The sequence below is a fragment of the Rhinatrema bivittatum genome, chromosome 5 (genome assembly GCF_901001135.1).
Source record: "Rhinatrema bivittatum chromosome 5, aRhiBiv1.1, whole genome shotgun sequence".
Classification (NCBI taxonomy): Eukaryota; Metazoa; Chordata; class Amphibia; order Gymnophiona; family Rhinatrematidae; genus Rhinatrema; species Rhinatrema bivittatum.
In genome coordinates this window covers 337,995,447-338,015,303 of record NC_042619.1, presented here as the reverse complement: position 1 = coordinate 338,015,303, position 19,857 = coordinate 337,995,447, and the positions used below count along the sequence as shown (strand labels likewise).

The window sequence follows — 19,857 nt, the reverse complement described above, 5'->3', positions numbered from 1 at the left end:
AAAGAATCCAGATTTGTTTAGCAGTAATACCACATTTCCTAGCGTGTAGCAGATGGACTCAGGACCAATGGGTATAGTGTGCTTCTGATAGTAGTTGGAGACTGATCAGATTTCAATCTGATGTCAGCCCTAATACATATACCCCTGCGAGACGCCAAGCTCTTCAGTATTTTCCATCTCCATAGCAGTTCGGGACTGTATACACGCTTGCACAGCGTTAGAATATTCTAACCAAAGAAATCCAAAACAAAGAAGAAAACGTACCTCTACAGACGAGCTCCGCTCTCCTGCGATGATACCTACAGGTCCTTCCCCCAGTCGAGATTCCTGAGGCGATTTCCGCAATCCCTCATAGGTAGGCCTCGGTCCAGTAGCTGGTTCCCGGGGTGGACTTAGCCCCCGGCATCAGGTGCGGCTGAGAGGCAGCGGGTGCAAATTCGAGCGCGGCGGTGAAGATATTTTTCCCTCTCCCCCCGCAGCTGGAGACCGCCCGGAACGAGACCGGGAAACGCCGAGACAAGGTAAAATAGAAAACTTCTTATAAGTCTCCGGTCTCCGAGGCTTGAATAGCCGCACAGGTAGCCAGCCGGCGTAAGTGCTACTGGGTTGATCAGCCCTACCAGGGCTAGACCCCGGTTCGTTATGAGGGCCCTCCGAGGAGGTCGCCATATTGCCCGCAAGGTCGCTGTCACCATTTCCATTTGATCGCCGCCCTGTCCACTGATTCGTCCTATGCGCAGTGCGTACAAAATCACTTGTGCGCACACCGGCGCGCATAAGTTCAGCGACGCACACAAGGGTGCCGGGCGCACAGCCATGCGCTCAACTGTGTCGGGTGCATAAGTAAAACCCCATGCACAGAGCGGCGCTCGCATCTGACCTACGCGCACAACTTCGGCACACCCAGAGTGCTTATCTCAGCCTCCCGGTGTACGCTTGAACGCACAAACAGGAGTTTTTCGGCACACACAAACCATGGCACCACCGGACAAGAAGCTTAAGGCCCAGGGCCTCTGCCCAGCATGCCACATTAGAGCGGCGTGGCACGAAGAGGCCAGGGCCTTGTGTATACAGTGCGAGGAGGCCCTGGGTGATTCAGCCCAAGGTCCTCCCTGGCCAATACGGGGATCTGATTCTATCGACAGTACACCGGACCTCTCTACTCCCAGCAGGAGCCTCCTTCAAACGGGGCTTCCTGGGGACGCAGTGCCTCTCAATTTAGTCCCAGCATCTTTCTCCTGGGTAGAATTCTTCAAAGGCCTACATACCTTCGTCCACATGCAACCGGTGCCTACAATGACACAGCCACAGCCTCCCCCAGAGGACCCTAACATCCTGGGACCCTCTAAACCCAGAGAAGTGCCTCACCCGCCCAAAAGCCCCAGCTTCGGGGACACGGACACCTCGGATGAGGGTCAAGATTCCCTGGAGGAAGGAGAAATCCCTCCAGGAACGGAACCCTACCGAACCATGAGGCGGTTCTTCGCCAAAGAAGAGCTTTCAGACCTCGTGGCAGACAGCTTGAAAGAGCTCGCTATCCCAGGCACAAGTGCTACAGGGGAACCGAAGACAAACCCCCTTCTCGAGGGACTCCATCAGGCCTCCTGCCATTTCCCTTAGCTGCAAGCTGTCCAACAGCTGATTGACCTGGAATGGGACTCTCCGGAGGCCACGTTCAAAGGGGGCGGACCCTGACAGCCACGAAACCCCTGCACCCAGCGGCAAAAGATCTCCTGGAATTCCCCAAAGTGGATGCCATGGTCTGCACGGTCACTAAGCACACTACCATCCCAGTCGAGGGAGGAGCAGCACTCAAGGATGCCCAGGACAGACATCTGGAATCCATACTCAAACAGTCATTCGACGTATCAGCTATGTTGCTACAGATCGCGGCCTGCTGCGCCTTGGTGACACGCGCCTGTTTATCAAAGATCAGGAACGCCACTACACCTGTCGAAGCACTAGAACCAGGAGTATCATTCCTCATGGATGCGACCTCTGACCTGGTGCGCACTGCAGCCAGAGGCGTCTCATCCATGGTGGCAGCCAGAAGGCAACTCTAGCTCCGAAGCTGGTCAGCCGACGCGACTTCCAATACGAGACTCACGAAAATACCCTTTAAGAGATACCTCCTGTTCAGAAGCAAACTGGAAAAGTTAGCCGACAAATGGGGCGAATCCCCAGTACCGCGGCTACCGGAGGACAAGAACAAGAGAAGCCAGCGCCCCTCCCCCAGAACATCTAAGGGCAGGGGATCACAGCGCTTCAAACCATACAAAAATACATATCGAGCATCTCGCCCCGCAGGCAGGGGCCAGTCCTTTGGAACAAACACAGCAGAAGGGGGAGCCAGCTCTAGCCCAAGCCCTAGCCACACCCCACAATGAAAATCAGCCAGCCCATCCACAGAAAGAAGCTCACTATGGTAGAATAGGGCAGGCTTGCCCTATTCTACCAAAGATGGGTCGAGATAACTTCGGACAAGTGGGTCCTAACCATCATTTGAGAGGGATATTATCTGGACTTCACAACATTCCTCCAGACAAATTTGTGAAATCTCCCTGCCACGACCTCTCGAAAAGGAGGGCAGTGGAAACCACGCTGACCAAATTGCTCGCCTTAAAGGCCGTAACACAACAACAAAATACAGGGCACTATTCCAACTATTTTATCATTCCCAAGAAAGAGGGTACGTTCCGACCCATCCTGGATCTCAAGTCTGTCAAGTGTCACCTGAAGGTCCCTCGCTTCCGCATGGAAGCCCTACACTCGGTCATAAGAGCGATACAGCCGGGAGAATTCCTCACATCCCTGGATCAGAAGCCTACCTGCACATCCTGGTCCACTACGAGCATCAGCGTTTTCTATGGCATTTTCTTATGTTCTTATGTTCATGTCATCCACACTGGAAGTGGTCCCATGGGCAAGAGCGTACATGCGGCCCCTACAGTTTTCCCTGCTGTCACGATGGAATCCGATGTCCCAGAACTACTCCATTCGACTACAGCTCCCGGAGGAGGTTCGAACCCAGCTACAATGGTGGTTACAAGAAGACCACCTGAGTAAGAACATAAGAAAATGCCATACTGGGTCAGACCAAGGGTCCATCAAGCCCAGCATCCTGTTTCCAACAGTGGCTAATCCAGGCCATAAGAACCTGGCAAGTAACCAAAAACTAAGTCTATTCCATGTTACTGTTGCTAATGGCAGTGGCTATTCTCTAAGTGAACTTAATAGCAGGTAATGGACTTCTCCTCCAAGAACTTATCCAATCCTTTTTTTAAACACAGCTATACTAACTGCACTAACCACATCCTCTGGCAACAAATTCCAGAGTTTAATTGTGCATTGAATAAAAAAGAACTTTCTCCGATTAGTTTTAAATGTGCCCCATGCTAACTTCATGGAGTGCCCCCTAGTCTTTCTACTATCTGAAAGAGTAAATAACCGATTCACATCTACCCGTTCTAGACCTCTCATGATTTTAAACATCTCTATCATATCCCCCCTCATCCATCTCTTCTCCAAGCTGAAAAGTCCTAACCTCTTTAGTCTTTCCTCATAGGGGAGTTGTTCCATTCCCCTTATCATTTTGGAAGCCCTTCTCTGTACCTTCTCCATCGCAATTATTTCTTTGAGATGCGGCGCCCAGAATTGTACACAGTATTCAAGGTGCGGGCTCACCATGGAGCGCTACAGAGGCATTATGACATTTTCCGTTTTATTCACCATTCCCTTTCTAATAATTCCCAACATTCTGTTTGCTTTTTTGACTGCCGCAGCACACTGAACCGACTATTTCAATGTGTTATCCACTATGACACCTAGATCTCTTTCTTGGGTTGTAGCACCTAGTATGGAACCCAAAATTGTGTAATTATAACATGGGATAAGAACATAAGAAAAATGCCATACTGGGTCAGACCAAGGGTCCATCAAGCCCAGCATCCAAGGGAGTAAGGCTATCGCCACCGACCTGGATCCTGCTCACCACGGATGCGAGTCTATGAGGGTGGGGAGCTCACTGCCAAGAACTGACTACCCAGGGGCAATGAGACAAGGAAGAGTTGGGATGGAACATCAACCGCCTGGAAGCACGGGCAGTCGGGCTAGCCTGCCTGCAGTTCAGTCACAGACTCCGGCGCGAATCGGTCAGAGTCATGTCGGACAACGCCACAACAGTGGCCTACATCAACTGCCAGGGAGGAACCAGAAGCCAACAGGTGTCCCTGGAAATAGAACCCCTAATGGAGTGGGCGGAATCAAACCTACAAGAGATCTCAGCCGCCCACATTGTGGGAAAAGACAATTTCACTGTGGATTTATTTTATTTATTTATTTATTTATTTCAAGTTTTTCTATACCGGCATTCACGATAGGAATCGTATCATGCCGGTTTACAATTAACAAGGGGTGGAACAGGAGATAAAAATGAATACATAAGAACATTAACAAGTGCTGAGAGAAATAGTTGCAGTTACAATAAAACAGGGATAACACAAGAACTTGGAACAAAGAAGAGGCGAAGGGGAAAGACAAAAACTTGTTGCAGAGCAAAGGCACTGGGAATTATCAATCCCATTTAACATTTACCAGGTAATGTTAAGATCTGCTTTTTCGATTCAAGGTGAGTTAAAGTTCAGCTGTAGTCTGGGAAGGCTTTCCTAAATAACCATGTTTTGAGTCTTTTCCTGAAAGTTAGAAGGCATGGTTCTTGTCTCAGATCAGGTGGAATGGAGTTCCATAATGTAGGTCCTGCAGTGGAGAAAGCTCTGTCTCTGAAGGTTATGTGGAGAGAGGTTTTGGAGTGTGGAACCTGCAGGGTTTCTCTGTATGACTCTCTGATGGGTCGGTGGAGGAGTATTTTTTGAATGGGATTTGCAAGTTAAGCGGAGAGTGTTGATGTATAGATTTGTAGATAGTGGTGATCGATTTATATAGGATTCTAAAGTGAATGGGCAGCCAGTGGAGATCTTTGAGAATTGGGGATATGTGATCTCTTTTTCTAGTGTTTGTCAAAATTCTGGCTGCCGTGTTTTGCACCATTTGTAGGGGTTTGGTGTGTGCTGATGGGAGACCTAATAGAATCGCGTTGCAATAATCTAATTTAGAGAAGATTATTGATTGCAGGACTGTTCTGTAGTCGTGAAAGTGGAAAAGAGGTTTTATTCTTTTTAGGACGTGAAGTTTGTAGAAGCAATCCTTGGTAGTTTGACTGATAAATGATTTTAGGTTTAGTCGTTTATCGATGATAGCTCCTAGGTCTCTTACTTGTGATGTTTGAAGGCTGGCTGATGGAGTATTGGAGATGTTACTGTTTTCAGGGGAAATTAGAAGGAGTTCGGTTTTAGAAGAGTTTAGGATTAGGTTCAGGCTAGAGAGGAGGCTGTCGATTTCTAGTAGGCATTTTTCCCAGTGTTCTAGGGTTTTAGTGCAGGATTCTGTGATGGGGATGACAATCTGAACGTCATCTGCATATAAAAAGTGTTTGAGGTTCAGGTTGGTTAGTAGTTGGCAGAGGGGGAGCAGGTAAATGTTAAAGAGCGTGGGTGAAAGGGATGAGCCCTGTGGAACTCCTAGAGAGGAAGGGTAATGCTGAGATTCTTTGTTGTGTATTTTGACTTTGTAGCCTCTGTTCCCCAGGAAAGATTTGAACCAGGCTAGTGCCATGCCTGTTATTCCAGTGTTTGCTAATTGAGTTAGATGGGATATGGTCAAATGGATGTGCCGAGGGTTTCATTTTCTTCAATACTGTTTGGATCTCTGAGGTTGTGAAGGGTTCCATGGATTTATAACATTTATCTATTTTGTATACTACATTTAAATTGTATATTGTTTAACCATTTTCTATCCTCTTTTCTATTTTTCCTACTCCAAGTTTGGCCACCTTGTTAAATGTAACTGTACCTTCTGTCACCACAGTTCTAGTTCTTTGTTCTTAAGTTCTATGTATTTTATTGCACCCCCATTCTATGTAAACCAGCAAGATATGTTTTCATGATTGCCGGTATATAAAAACTCTAAATAAATAAAATAAATAAAAATTGTAGGGGAGGAATAGCCTAGTGGTTAGAGCACTGGACTATGGACCAGGAGACCAAGGTTCAAGTCCCGCTATCGCTCCTTGTGACCTTGGGCAAGTCACTTTACCCTACATTGCCTCAGGTACAAACTTAGATTGTAAGCCCTCTGGGGATAGGGAAATACCTATGGTACCTGAATGCAAACTGGTGTGATATCTCAATTGAGATGAATGTCGGTATATAAAAATAATAAATAAAATAAATAATAAATAAATAATAGAGAGATGTCTTTATTTGGATGTAGATATGTGTTAGGAGGCACCACAGTATTGACCTTCAGCAGTGTTAGGAGGTTGGAGATTTTTTTACTAAAGAAAAGGGCTTGGTAGAGTGGAATGTCAGGTGTGTTGATTTGTGTTAAATTTGAAACGTAAGAAAAGAGGCTTTTGAATCGAAAATAAGGTGATGAATCTTGTGTGCATAGAAATCCCTTTTTGTTTTTAATGTCGTGCTCTTGTATTGGTGGAGGGCGAGTTTGTACGCAGAGAGGGAAGTCGGTGATGGTGCTTTACGCCATTTGTTTTCATTCTGTCGAAGAGTGTGTTTGAGTTTTTGAAGGTCTTCGTTAAACCAAGGTTGTCTTTTTGAGGCATTCAGTTTGAGTTTTTTTGTTGCCAGTGGGCAGAGTTTGCTTGCAGCCGATTCTGTAATGTTGGCCCAGGAGAGGAGGGCTGAGTTCGGGGTCGATAAGTTTATAAGAGGGAGTTCTAGGTTAAGGTGTTTGTGTAGTTCATCTGATGAGCAAACTTTCCTGTAAGTAAATTGAGGTTGTAGGACATGTATGTTGCTTGTTTTTGCTAGCGAGAATGTGGTAGAGATTAAAGCATGGTCTGACCAGGGGACTGGTTTGCATATTGGTAGTGCTGTTTGAGAGATGGCTGAGTTTACAAAAATGAGATCTAGAGTGTGCTCTGCTTTGTGGGTAGGTTTGTTAATTATCTGCTTGAATCCCATGGCGGACATTGCGTTTAGGAATGTTTCGCAGTTGGTTGATAGGTTGGGGTCATCGACATGTAGATTAAAGTCTCCTAGTATTATAGCTGGGGACTCCAGATTTAGGTGTGTCGCTATTAGTTCTAGGATAGGAGAGGCATCGGAGTCCAGAAGGCCTGGGGGGGCATAGACTAGAAGGATTTGTAGAAGGTCTGATTTGAAAAGGCCTGTTTCAATTTTTGTAGGAGAGTTAATTGGGTATTGTGTGAGTCTCAGCTTTTTCTTTGCTGCAAGGAGAATACCCCCACCCCTTCTTTTCTGTTGGGGAATGGAGTAGAAATCATATGTTTGAGTTGGTAGTTGGTTTATTAGTGCAGTGTCCGTCTGTTTAAGCCATGTTTCCGTTATGGCGCATAGGTCCGGGTTTGAGTCAAGAAGAAGGTCATTTAGTATTAGCGTTTTCTTGGTGAGTGATTGGGCGTTGAATAGAATCAGGGAGAATAGAGCTAAGCCTAGCGTCTGTGTAAGAGGGGAAATCATGATTGGGATGAGGGATTTGTAGGTGAGTGGACGGGAGGTCAAGATAGGTTTTCCAGTGAGTACGGTCCTATGATGGAGAATTGGTATTGGGAGACTGATAGGCATTGAGGCCTGATGTAGCCGGTGATCTGGTTGATTGAATTTCTGGGATGGGGTTGATGAGTGTATGGGTGGTAGAGAGGAGTGGTAGAAAGAGTGTTGTAGGTTGGTTTGATGAAGGTTGGAGGTTAGTTGGGATGAGTGCTGGATGAAGATTGGATGAGTGCTGGATACTGGTTGGTTGGATGAGTGCTGGATACTGGTTGGTTGGATGAGTGCTGGATACTGGTTGGCTGGATGAGTGCTGGATACTGGTTGGCTGGATGAGTGCTGGATACTGGTTGGCTGGATGTTTGATGAAGGCTGGATGAGTGCTGGATACTGGTTGGCTGGATGTTTGATGAAGGTTGGATGAGTGCTGGATACTGGTTGGCTGGATGTTTGATGAAGGTTGGATGAGTGCTGGATACTGGTTGGCTGGATGTTTGATGAAGGTTGGATGAGTGCTGGATACTGGTTGGCTGGATGTTTGATGAAGGTTGGATGAGTGCTGGATACTGGTTGGCTGGATGTTTGATGTAGGTTGGAAGAGTACCGGAGGTTGTATTAATGGGTGCAGTGGTATGAGGTATGAGCTCTCTGAGGGCAAGGCTGGAGCGCGTCTGGTTGCCTCAAGGGATGAAGTACCGACCGGTGACTCCCAGCAGCAGTTAGAAGTAGGAAATAGAGCTACTAACGTTCTGAAGGTCAGTATAGGGCCTGCGTCTGCACGGCTGTACTAATGGCACACCCAGGCAATTATCTTACTGTGAGATGGATTGGCCCTGGACCTGGGGCACTCCAAGGGGCGCGCTAAGGGGCTGGCCCCTTAGGTCGCGCTCCTTCGGGCGCGCAACGCCGCCATGTGGCTCTTAAATTTAAAGGGCTTCCAAGTGCCTTCTGATAGGCCTGCAAGCTCTCTGGGGGCGCGGTTAACTCACCGCGTGGCGTCGGAGGAGGCGGCGGTTTTCCTTCCCGGCGTTAGGCCTTCCTTATTCCCTTTTAAGTTTCAATTTAATTATTTGTTTTGGAGCTCCCACTTTCGTCTCCTCTGCACGGCTCACCGAGGAAGGAGAGCGGGCTCTTGCCCCGAGTGGGCTGCACCGATCGCGCGAGCCCCGGCAGAGGAGGGTCGAGGAGCTGGTGAAGTCAGGAGAAGGAGCAGCGCAAAGGGGACGCCGCCGTGTGGCTCCTAAATTTAAAGGGCTTCCAAGTGCCTTCTGATAGGCCTGCAAGCTCTCTGGGGGCGCGGTTTACTCACCGCGTGGCGTCGGAGGAGGCGGCGGTTTTCCTTCCTGGCGTTAGGCCTTCCTTATTCCTTTTTAAGTTTCAATTTAATTATTTGTTTTGGAGCTCCCGCTTTCGTCTCCTCTGCACGGCTCACCGAGGAAGGAGAGCGGGCTCTCCTTCCTCGGATTACCTCAGCAGAGAAAGTCTAGACCCAGGGAAATGGAGGCTGTCGGCCACAGCCTTCCAGTTGATAGTAAACCGCTGGGGAACACTAGCCATGGACCTCCTGGCAACCGGATCCAACGCCCAAGTTCCCAACTTCTTCAGTCGCAGACGGGATCCACAATCCCAAGGGATCGTTGCCCTCGTCCAGATCTGGCTACAGGAAGTCCGGCTATACGCCTTCCCTCGGTAGCCGCTACTGGGCGGGATCATCTGCAGGATAGAACACCACAAGGGACCAGTACCTCTAGTGGCCCCGGACTGGCCAAGAAGGCCATGGTACGCAGACATGCGAAGACTACTGACAGGGAGCCCTTGCCCTCTACCTCCACACAGGGATCTGCTCCAACAAGGCCCGATCCTCCACGAAGACCCAACTCAATTCTCTTACGGCCTGACCAATGAGAGGACACGCCTGAAGAAGAGCGGATACTCGGGGCGGTGATTGACACTCTGCTCCGAGCACACAAGTTTTCCACATCTCTAACCTACATACGAATATGGAGAATATTCGAAGCCTGGTGTAAAGACCGCGGCATCCTCCCGCGGACAGTCAAAATCCCCACGATTCTGGAATTCCTGCAGAACGGCCTACATAAGTGGTTGTCCCTCAACTCCATCAAAGGTACAGGTGGCCGCGTTGGCCTGCTACAGAGCCAAGGTGGAGGGCGGAAGCCTAGCCTCTCACCCGGATGTCTCCAGCTTCCTGAAAGGGGTCAAGCAGATCCGACCACCCCTAAAGTGGCCGGTACCCTTATGGAATCTCAATCTAGTCTTAGATTTCCTAGCAGGAGCTTCCTTCAGACCCACCCGCGGCCTGTCCCTCCGGCTACTAACTTTGAAGACAGCATTTCTAGTGGCAGTCTGTTCGGCCCGTCGCATCTCCAAGCTCCAAGCACTGTCCTGTCGAGAACCATTCCTCAAGTTCACACCGGGATCCATACAGCTACGTATGGTCCCCTCCTTCCTACCAAAAGTGGTTTCTCACGTCCATCTAAACCAAACCATCTCGCTACCATCGCCAGACGAGCATAAGGACTCTGAGGAATCTCACCGCCTTCGCCATCTTAACGTCGGCAGATTCCTAATCCGATACCTGGAAAAGTTGGAATCCATACGAAAGACCTCTTCGTCCTTCACAGCAGGAAGAAACAAGGGGAAGCAACCTCACGGGCAACCTAGCCCGCTGGATCAAAGAAGTTATCAAGGCATGGAGGCAGGCAAGCCTCCATCTTTACAAGTCAAGGCCCATTCCACTAGAGCCCAGGCAGTGTCTTGGGCAGAAATCAAGATGCTGTCACCCACCGAGATCTGTCGGGGGCGACATGGTCCTCCATTCATACCTTCTCTAGGTTCTATCGCCTGGATGTTCAGGCTCGGGAGGACACAGCATTCACAAGGGCAGTACTAAGTGGGCCACGGGCAGCCTCCCACCAAGCTCGGGAGTAGCTTTTGTACATCCCATTGGTCCTGAGTCCATCTGCTACATGCTAGGAAATGGAGAAATTACTTATCTGATAATTTTGTTTTCCTTAGTGTAGACAGATGCACTCAGCATCCTGCCCACGGCTGCTGACAATCACGGAAACCTCGGGGGACAATCCCCAAGAGCAAGACAAACATGGGTAAGCCAAGCTTTCCTCTAATTAGGACACCATACCTACCGAGTGTCGGCGTTTTTCGGTTGAGTGCACTGGCGGTCTCCAGCTATAACCACATCAACCAGTTCAAGTTAATCAAGTTAACCAAGTTAATCAGGTTATTCAGTTACACATATATCCACAATTGCTTTTCGAAGAGAATACTGAAGAGCATGGCGTCTCGCAGGGGTATATGTACTAGGGCTGACGTCAGATTGAAATCTGATCCGTCTCCAACTGCTGTCAGTTGGAGACAGTTGGAGTCATCTGTCTACACTAAGGAAAACGAAATTATCAGGTAAGTAATTTCTCCAATACTTTATTTTTTAATGGTTTATGCCCCTTTTCCTTATTCAGGTAAAACTGGATTTTGTGGCCCCAGCCACTGGGGTCCATAACTACACGCTGTACTTCATGAGTGATGCGTACATGGGCTGCGACCAGGAATACAAGTTCAGTGTGGACGTGAAGGAAGCAGAGAGCGACAGCGATTCAGACTAGACATGAGCCGAGGGAATCCACTGTGTACAACCAAAGCTCCTGCCCTGGGGGACTGGGTTGGGGGGAGAACACACTACCTTTTCCAGCTCCTCCTGAAGTGGGGGATGAGCTGGTCTGGGGGAGAATATGCCATTGGTTTCAGCCACTCCTGACCCAAGGTGTGGCTTGGGTCAGGAGTGGCTGACCTGCCACCTGCTCCAGCTTCTCTTGATCGATTGCTGGGGAAGGACATGCCACCTGTTCCAGCCCCAGGGGATGGGTTGAGGGAGAACATTGTTTGTTCTAGCCCCTTCTGACCCAGGGGCTGAACTTGGGAAGGGCATGCTGCCTATGATGGAGAGCCAAATTTATGTAAATGTCAGTTATGGTCCAGAGTTCCCTCTTGTTTCCCTTAGTTCTGGGGACAAAAAGAAAGAGTGGAATCTGCATTTGATTGCAGGATTTTTATCACTTTATTTGGCAAAGAAGCTCCCAATTTGTGTCTCAACCATATGAATGTTCAGTGAACTGAAGTGGGCTTCAATGCTGGCAGTTATAGAATCCAGAGCTGAAGGTTCCCAGTCTTTACTTTCATGTCCCTGTAACAACCACAGAATTGCTGTGTTACAACCAAGTGCATTTTGGATTTCTAATTCTGCTTTCTGCATATGAAATTAGCATTACAGGTTCCAGAATGTATTAGGAGGGGGTGTCTACTGGCTTGAAGTTGCCCTCCAGAACCTAGGTTTCACCGCAGCTCTGTAAACCTCTCCCCTGTAATCTCACTTTTCTCTCCATCATAGTTCTACATAGATACAAATTGTGTGTACATGCTAAAACACTTTTCTGAAAGTTATTGTGAGCAGATATGGTATTCTCAGCTTTGTAGGTTTAATATGCGTAGTAGACCAGGACCACCTAGGACTCCCTTTGTACATTGAGTTTTATATTCATACTGATGAGCTGTGCAGTTTGTTTGTAGAATGTTTGTTTCTGCTGCAATAAAGTCCCTTAAAACAATGTTTTATTTGGAGACTGCATTTTCCTCTTTCCCATGGCCTGATACTTTGAAGTGAAGATCTTTTGGTCCTCGTACCCAAGTGCGATTTCCAGAATGGAAGGGGTCAAACTGTCCCTTTGTTGTTTAAAAAAGTGATGGGAGTCAGTGTGTCTGATAATTTAGAGCAATGTTTCACAACCTTTTTATACCCAAGGCACATCTACATTAACAAAAATATTGTGTGCAGATGTGGAGAGGGCCAAAAGAAGAGCTAAGGAAGCACTGAAAGCTCCAGCAGTCTTTCTTCTAAGGGAAGCGAAGATGCACATGAACCCATCACAGTGCACCAGCTCCAGCAGAAGGGAAAAGTCCATGTGGCCTGGGCAGCCGACTTGGGGTCTGAGTTTTTCCATAGACACAGAATGGAAGAAAAACTTTCATGAATCAGGCCCTTGGTTAGTTATCTTTGCTATCACCAGAACTACTCCTCTGCTTCTAAATCCCATGCTCGGTGAACCCTCTCCCCATCTCACTCTGCCTTAGGATAAGACAGACTTGAAGGACTCAGAAAGCTGGGAAAGATGAGCTGCTGTGTGATTTGTGTGTGCTGCACAAAGCAGGTGGCAGCTATCCATGCCCTGCATGCTGCCCATTAATAACCACTCTCCAGAGCTTATGCTGTAGCTAGGAACAAAATACACGCATGATTACACATTCTCTCAAACTAGTTCCTACAAGTTTAAGAGCCACTGCTGATGTCCCCTGTTGCTGCAAGATGCTGAGAGCAGAGCCCAGGTGCTGGTCTGGATCTGAGTATCAGCTAATGACAACTTTTCCATGGCACCTCTGATCAGGAAATCCTGATTTAGGGGTCAGCGTTAGTATAATATTATCCAGAAAATTATTGGGCCTAATCATGTCGGTCAGGCTTGCTACTGTGGATATGACACATTACTGACATCAAAAGACAAAAAATAGATCTTGGTCATATTTCCTATGCTTAGGAAATCTCTCTTAAAACTATAAAAACAGGAGGGGCGTGGCCACCGCGGAAGATGACTGCTTGAACGTGGAGCTCCGTTCTCCCCCGAGCTGCAATTAAGACAGACAGATTGCTAACCCCGCAAAACTCCACAAAAAATAGTGATCTGTAATTCGGATGCCATCATGTCTCAGATCGCTAAAAAAAAGACTCCCGATCTCAGGCAGTTCTCCTACAAACCTGGGGAGGACGATCCAGGGCCTAGTGCAGCAGTGAGCCGGGGAGTGGAGCACATGGCATCTGGTGCAGCTGTGGAGGCCCCGGAGTTGGAGGTGGGTGGCATTCCCTCTCGGGAGGAGTTTATAACATGGTTTAGAGAAATAAGAACTGAAATGTCTGCTTTTAAACAAGAAATGAGAGAATTAATAACATGAAAGAAGAAATCTCTAGCCTTGGCAGGAGAGTGGATGAGTGTGATATTGAAGGAGTTCAATTTCGTGAACCTCTGAAGACTGAACAACTGAAAAGCCTCTCGTCTAATCATGCCAGCAGTGAAACGCACAGCCATTTTTAATGTACTAATATTTGCAACGCAAACGGCACACAATGCGTAGTGACGCAGTTACGCACTAACATTTAGTGTAACGTGACTCCATTTTGGAATAATAATTTGTATTGTATTAATACGAACGCCGCTGTAAAATGTCTAACACGTCAATTAAATGACGAAACAATAGTCTGATCATAAGCTACACCTACTAGAGGACCACGCTAGCTAATGCTTGTTCAGCAGTTTGTAAATTTTGTTCAGCAAAAACCAGAACGCATGTGTGAAAGATAAGAGTTGTAAAGTGCATAAAAGTTTGCTCCTAAGGGGGCGTGGCATGCAGTTGTACTGAGCCTTTGTCTTAGCTGCATCTTGCTGGCAATAAAAGTCTATCTTTACGGATCAGTTGTCTGGGCCTCCTTACTGACTAAAAAGAGACGGTTACATTTGGCGAGCCAGCCAGGAGGTACCGGGGACGCTATTTTAGCCCCCCAGTGGGTCCGGTAGTTTGGTGGCGGAGCGATCCCCCAGACGTACCTGGTGAGTGGCCACCGCTGAGTTCAGCGATCAGGTTTCTGAGGGGACCGTTCCACAGAAATTCTTCTGAGACCTCTGGGCTGGTGATCCGGGAAGAAGGCTTTCGTGACGATCGGAAGACCCCTGCAGGCGAGTATTATGGGAACAGTGGAAGGAGTGAAGAATAGATAAGGAAATAACCGGTCCATCCCCGAGCGGACCGAGGGGGCTTTGATCACACCCCGCGCAGTGTTTTAGTAGGAATTCTGTTCCGAAGACCACGCACATAAGAGGAAAAATTATAAGTGAAGTATATAATAGCGGGAATAGGTTTCTTGTTGTGTGAAAGAGAGTGAATGGCCTCGCAGTTCTAGACCGGGCGACCGCGTTCTAGTCGGGGCAAGTGTGACCCTTTTGTGTCTGACGGATACGGACCCCTTACCTATCCGTCTTCCCTTCCCTCCTTTGTCTGTGATTCTATCCTAATGGGAGGGGGCTATTCAACTCCGCTAAAAGTCATGACGAAGCACTATAGTGAAGTGTTCGACAGACGAAAATGCACGAAACCCGGAATGATTCAGCGATGTACCCATAGGTGGCCTAGTTTGTGTGTAAATTGGCCTCCGGCAGGAACTTTCAATTTCCAAACAGCCACAAGGGTCCTGAATATAGCTCTGAAAGAAGGGAATCCGGGTTGCCCTAAGGATATACCGTACATAACTGCTTGGATTGCAGTCATTGAGAATCCTCCGTCATGGGCAAAGAAGTTAGTGGAGGGAGCCGCCCTCGTAATGGTAGCTCAGGTGCACAAAATGGGTGACCGGAAGTCCCCAAACCGGAAGAGAAAGGGACAGGCGGCCATATTGGGAATCAAAGATCAGGCGTCATCTGCGGCGGCCATATTTGTAGTGCAAGGGAATTCACAGACTCAAGAAAAAAAAAGTTAAACCCCTGCCGCCCGCAGTACTGTCCGATGCGGAACATCTCTTGCCGCCACCATATGCCCCTAGTTGTCCTTAATTGTATCCTGCGCCACCTGGTCCCTCAGCCCCCGCCAATGCACAAGCTGATCCTAGAATAGCACCGACTCCCGAAGTACGGCTTGAAGCGGCGGCAGCAAAAGTTGAAGACGGCGGCGAGTCGTCCGTGGCAGACGGCACTCGCAGTAAAACCCAAGCCGCAAGTTTGCAACTACCAATCAGGGAAACATCCACTGTAGTTCCCGTGGTTCCGACCGAAGAAAACGAATATCGCACTACGCAAACAAAGTTATTTACCTACATACCTTTTTACATCCAGTGATCTCTTTAACTGGAAACAACTTGGCCCTTCTTACGCTGATAAACCAGATCAGATGATAGATTTTTTACGAGGAATTTTTGCAGCCCATAACCCCAACTGGGCTGACATTCGGCATCTAGCCTCCATTCTTTTCACCACTGAAGAACGTCGACAAATACAATTAAATCTGGAAGAGGCAGCTCGATTAGGAGCTGGGTCAGATGGTAATCCTGATGAAGCAGTGAAAGAACAAGCCCCGGTTGCAGATCCCAACTGGGATTTCCAGACCGCAGCAGGGCGTGAGCGCATTGCTGCTTATCAAACTGCGTTTCTTGAAGCTTTAAAGAAAGGGAAGAAGAAAGTTGTGAACATGGGAAAAATCCAAGACGTGGTGCAAAGGAGAGATGAGACCCTCGGAAACATTTTGGAGCGGTTGATGGATGCATACCGACAATACAGTCCATTTGATCCAGAGGACTCCAAAAATCAATCCATCATAGTGATGAGCTTCGTCGGACAATCCTGTCCAGACATTCGCCGGAAGTTACAGAAATCGGAAGGGTTTGAGGGAATGACTATCAGCCAATTAAAAGCCATGGCCGATAAAGTCTATGTAAATCGAGAACCGGACGGAGACAAGAAGGAAAAGAAAGAAAGTTAAGAGAAAGTGTCAGTCTGTTAGCCGCAGCGTTGGAAGAAACTAATTTCGGGAATCCGTCCAGGCACTATCAAGGATATCCTGGACCCCGAGGAAGAGGCAGATCGCCCTCTAGAGGGCCGCCAAGAGGACGAGCAAATAGAGGAGGATCGTTTAGCGGAGGAAGAATGCCGTTAGGAACTAATCAATGTGCATTCTGTAGACAAGAAGGACACTGGAAGTCTGAGTGCCCGGAGTCCCTGCAAGTGAAACAGGAAGGATATACTCCGTCCAAAACTAAGGAAGCGGAATGGCAGATGGCCGTAGGTGAAACTTCCGGCGAAGACAGTGAAGCATGAATAGACAAGGGAAACCTTCCCCTTGATCCTTTGGTGGAAATAAAAGTAGGGACTGAAACAGTCAAAGGATTGCTAGACACGGGGGCGCAAAGATCTGTAATGACCACCGCCATCACCAGGCCCACTTCAAAGAACATCTCTATAGTTGGGGCCTCTGGAAAGCCACTAATTGCTCCCTTTCTCCAGAAACGACAGGTTCGAGTAGGAGGACAATTAGTGTCCCACCAATTCCTTTGTCCCGGGATGCCCAGTACCACTCATAGGGAGAGACCTTCTTTGTAAATTAAGAGCTAATTTACAATTCGAGTCCACTGGTGAAATCAAGGCATCTTTCGCTGACAATCCAGTCTCTCTCATTTGTCCACTCCAGGAGGAATGGAGACTACATCTCCCCATAGTTGAGCAAATCACTGAACATCGGTATGAAGATAACACCCTTCTCAATGAAAAACGAAGACAGCTAATGGATAGCGTGCCTAAAGTGTGGTCCGAACAGAACCCGGGGGGAATGGCCGTCAATGCTACCCCTATTTGGATCGAGATGAAACAGAATGCACAGGTGATTAATCAACCTCAATACCCCATTCCATATATGGCCAGGCAAGGAATCCAGATACACTTGCAGAGACTGTATGATTTGGGCATTCTCCGGCGAATCCAATCTGCTTGGAACACCCCTTTGTTGCCCGTAAAGAAACCTGGTTCTACTGATTACCGACCGGTACAGGATTTACGGAAGGTGAATAATCAAGTAGCAGATCTAGTAGCCCTCGTACCAAATCCATATTCAATCTTGGCTCAAGTTTCCCCTGCATCAAAGTGGTACAGTGTCATTGATCTCAAAGATGCTTTCTTCTCCGTCCCAGTAGCGGAGGAATGTCAGAAGATTTTTGCCTTCACATGGGAAAATGCGCACATTGGAATAAAGCAGCAGTACACATGGACTCGCTTGCCTCAAGGGTTCAAGCACTCACCTACGTTGTTTGGTGAGCAACTGGCAAAAGACTTGAAGATGTACCAAGTCATGTATGGGCCAGTGATACAGTATGTGGATGACCTTCTGTTGTTTCGAGAAACGTATCTTGAATGTGCAGTAGCCACCCTCCACTTGCTAAAGACGTTGTACTCCAAAGGATACCGTGCAAGTAAAAAGAAGGCGCAAATTTGTGAATTGGAAGTGGAATATTTGGGCTTCCAAATCCGTGAAGGCACTCGTTGTCTTGGAATCTCTCGTACTAGTTCAATACGAGGTCAACCTGTACCCACTTGCAAGAAAGAGCTCCGAGCGTTCCTTGGAGCTGCAGGATACTGTAGACTGTGGATAGCTAACTATGCAGTTATTGCCCAACCCCTGTACGACAAGTTGCGGGGTAAAGAATCAGAGTCTCAAACTTTTCAATGGGAAGGACACGAGCTAGCAAGCTTACATCAACTGAAAGACGCCTTGATTGAACCCCCTGCTCTAGGGTTGCCAGATGTAATGAAACCATTTCATCTATACGTCGATGAGAAGAAAGGAATGGCCATTGGGGTATTGACTCAAACTCTAGGCTCGTGGGAACGACCTGTTGCATATCTGTCAAAAGGAATGGACAATGTTGCAAAAGGATGGCCAGGTTGTCTTCGAAGCATTGCGGCTGCATGCTTACTAGTTCCAGAAGCAGTCAAATTAACTTTTGGTCAAACTTTGAACGTAACAACTCCCCACACCATTCAAGGACTGCTAGAGACCCATGGACCAAAATGGATGACTAATTCACGTCTTGTAAAATATCAAGCTCTGTTGTGTGAAACTCCCGAAATTCAAATACAAGACAGTAAGAATTTGAATCCTGCAACCTTACTCCCAACTCCCACTCCAGTTACTCATAAATGTGAGGAAATCATGGCTACAGTACATTCCAGCCGACCTGATCTACGCGACCAGCCCTGGCAGGGAGCATGGACTTTATTCACTGATGGGAGTAGCCAGGTTATAAATGGACTTCGGGTCGCTGGCTACGCCGTGGTTTCTGAAGATGACATCATCGAAGCTGAGCCTCTACCCCTGGGGACATCAGCGCAAAAGGCTGAGCTAATCGCTCTCACTCGAGCTCTCCAGTTAGCAGGGGGAAAAATTGTAAACATCTATACTGATTCTAAATATGCTTTCCTTACCATCCAAGTACATGGAGCCTTATACAAGGAACGAGGATTTCTAACTGCTGAAGGGAAGCAACTAACTAATGCATCCGAGATACACCAATTGTTAAATGCCATATGGGCACCGAAAAAGGTAGCTGTTATGCATTGTAAAGCCCACACAGGGAAATCAGATCCCATCGCAAAAGGAAACCAATGGGCAGACAAAACAGCGAAAGAAGCAGCACGTGCACATTTATCACACACCCCAGCTACAACGTGTCCACTTTTACAATTCCCAACTGAAATCCCTGCCTATTCCATGGAAGAAAATGATTGGGCACAGACTGAGCAATTTCACCAGCAAAATGGTTGGTGGATTATGCAAGATGATCGAGTATGGATACCTGAAGCATTAGCTTGGACTATTGTCAAGGAAGCCCACAACAAAACCCATCTTGGTCGAGATGCCTTAACGAAACTATTGGGGAAAACGTATTACATCAACAGAATCACTCAGTTGACTAAACATGCAATTAATCAATGTGTCACTTGTGCAAGAAACAATCCCAGAAATGGACCTGGTCCTGCCCCCGGACATATCCTACGAGGGACTACACCATTTCAAGTTTGTCAAATCGACTTCACCCACATGACTCCCTCAAAAGGATACAAAGCAATGCTGGTGGCTATCTGTACTTATACTGGATGGATCGAAGCCATACCAACACGAACTGAAACTGCCAAAGAGGTAGTGTCTTTGCTTCTTCATCAAATCTTACCACGATACGGATTACCAAGGCAAATAAATTCAGACAATGGACCAGCTTTCACCAGCGAAATTACACAATTGAGCCGAATTCTGGGTGTTAGATGGCATCTGCACTGTGCGTGGAGACCCCAGAGTAGCGGAGCTGTTGAACGAGCTAACAGAACTCTGAAAAATCAGATGGCTAAACTGTGCCAAGAAACAAAGACTAAATGGCCAGACATCCTACCATTAGCTTTACTACATGTCCGATGTAGTCCAAGAAAGTCTGGTCTAACACCTTATGAAATGATGTATGCGAGACCTCCGCCCCTTCCATCTTTTCCTGAGTCGCTGCAGATACAAGGAGAAATGTCTCTTAGTAACCAACTCAAAGGACTACATAACACAGTCATCGCCATCCAGAACTATACATGCGACATTGAACCACTAGTCTTGC

General features: G+C 47.6%; 1 protein-coding gene across 1 annotated transcript in view; it reads left to right on the top strand.

Moving 5' to 3' along the window:
• The window catches only part of SNRNP200 (small nuclear ribonucleoprotein U5 subunit 200), a 915,618-nt gene extending 903,390 nt beyond the window's left edge, over nt 1–12,228 (top strand). The window contains exon 45 of the mRNA XM_029604465.1: nt 11,084–12,228. Within this exon, the coding sequence (XP_029460325.1) occupies nt 11,084–11,227 (144 nt within the window). The 3' untranslated portion in view covers nt 11,228–12,228. The remainder of the gene's footprint in view (nt 1–11,083) is intronic.
• Nucleotides 12,229–19,857: the final 7,629 nt, after the last annotated feature.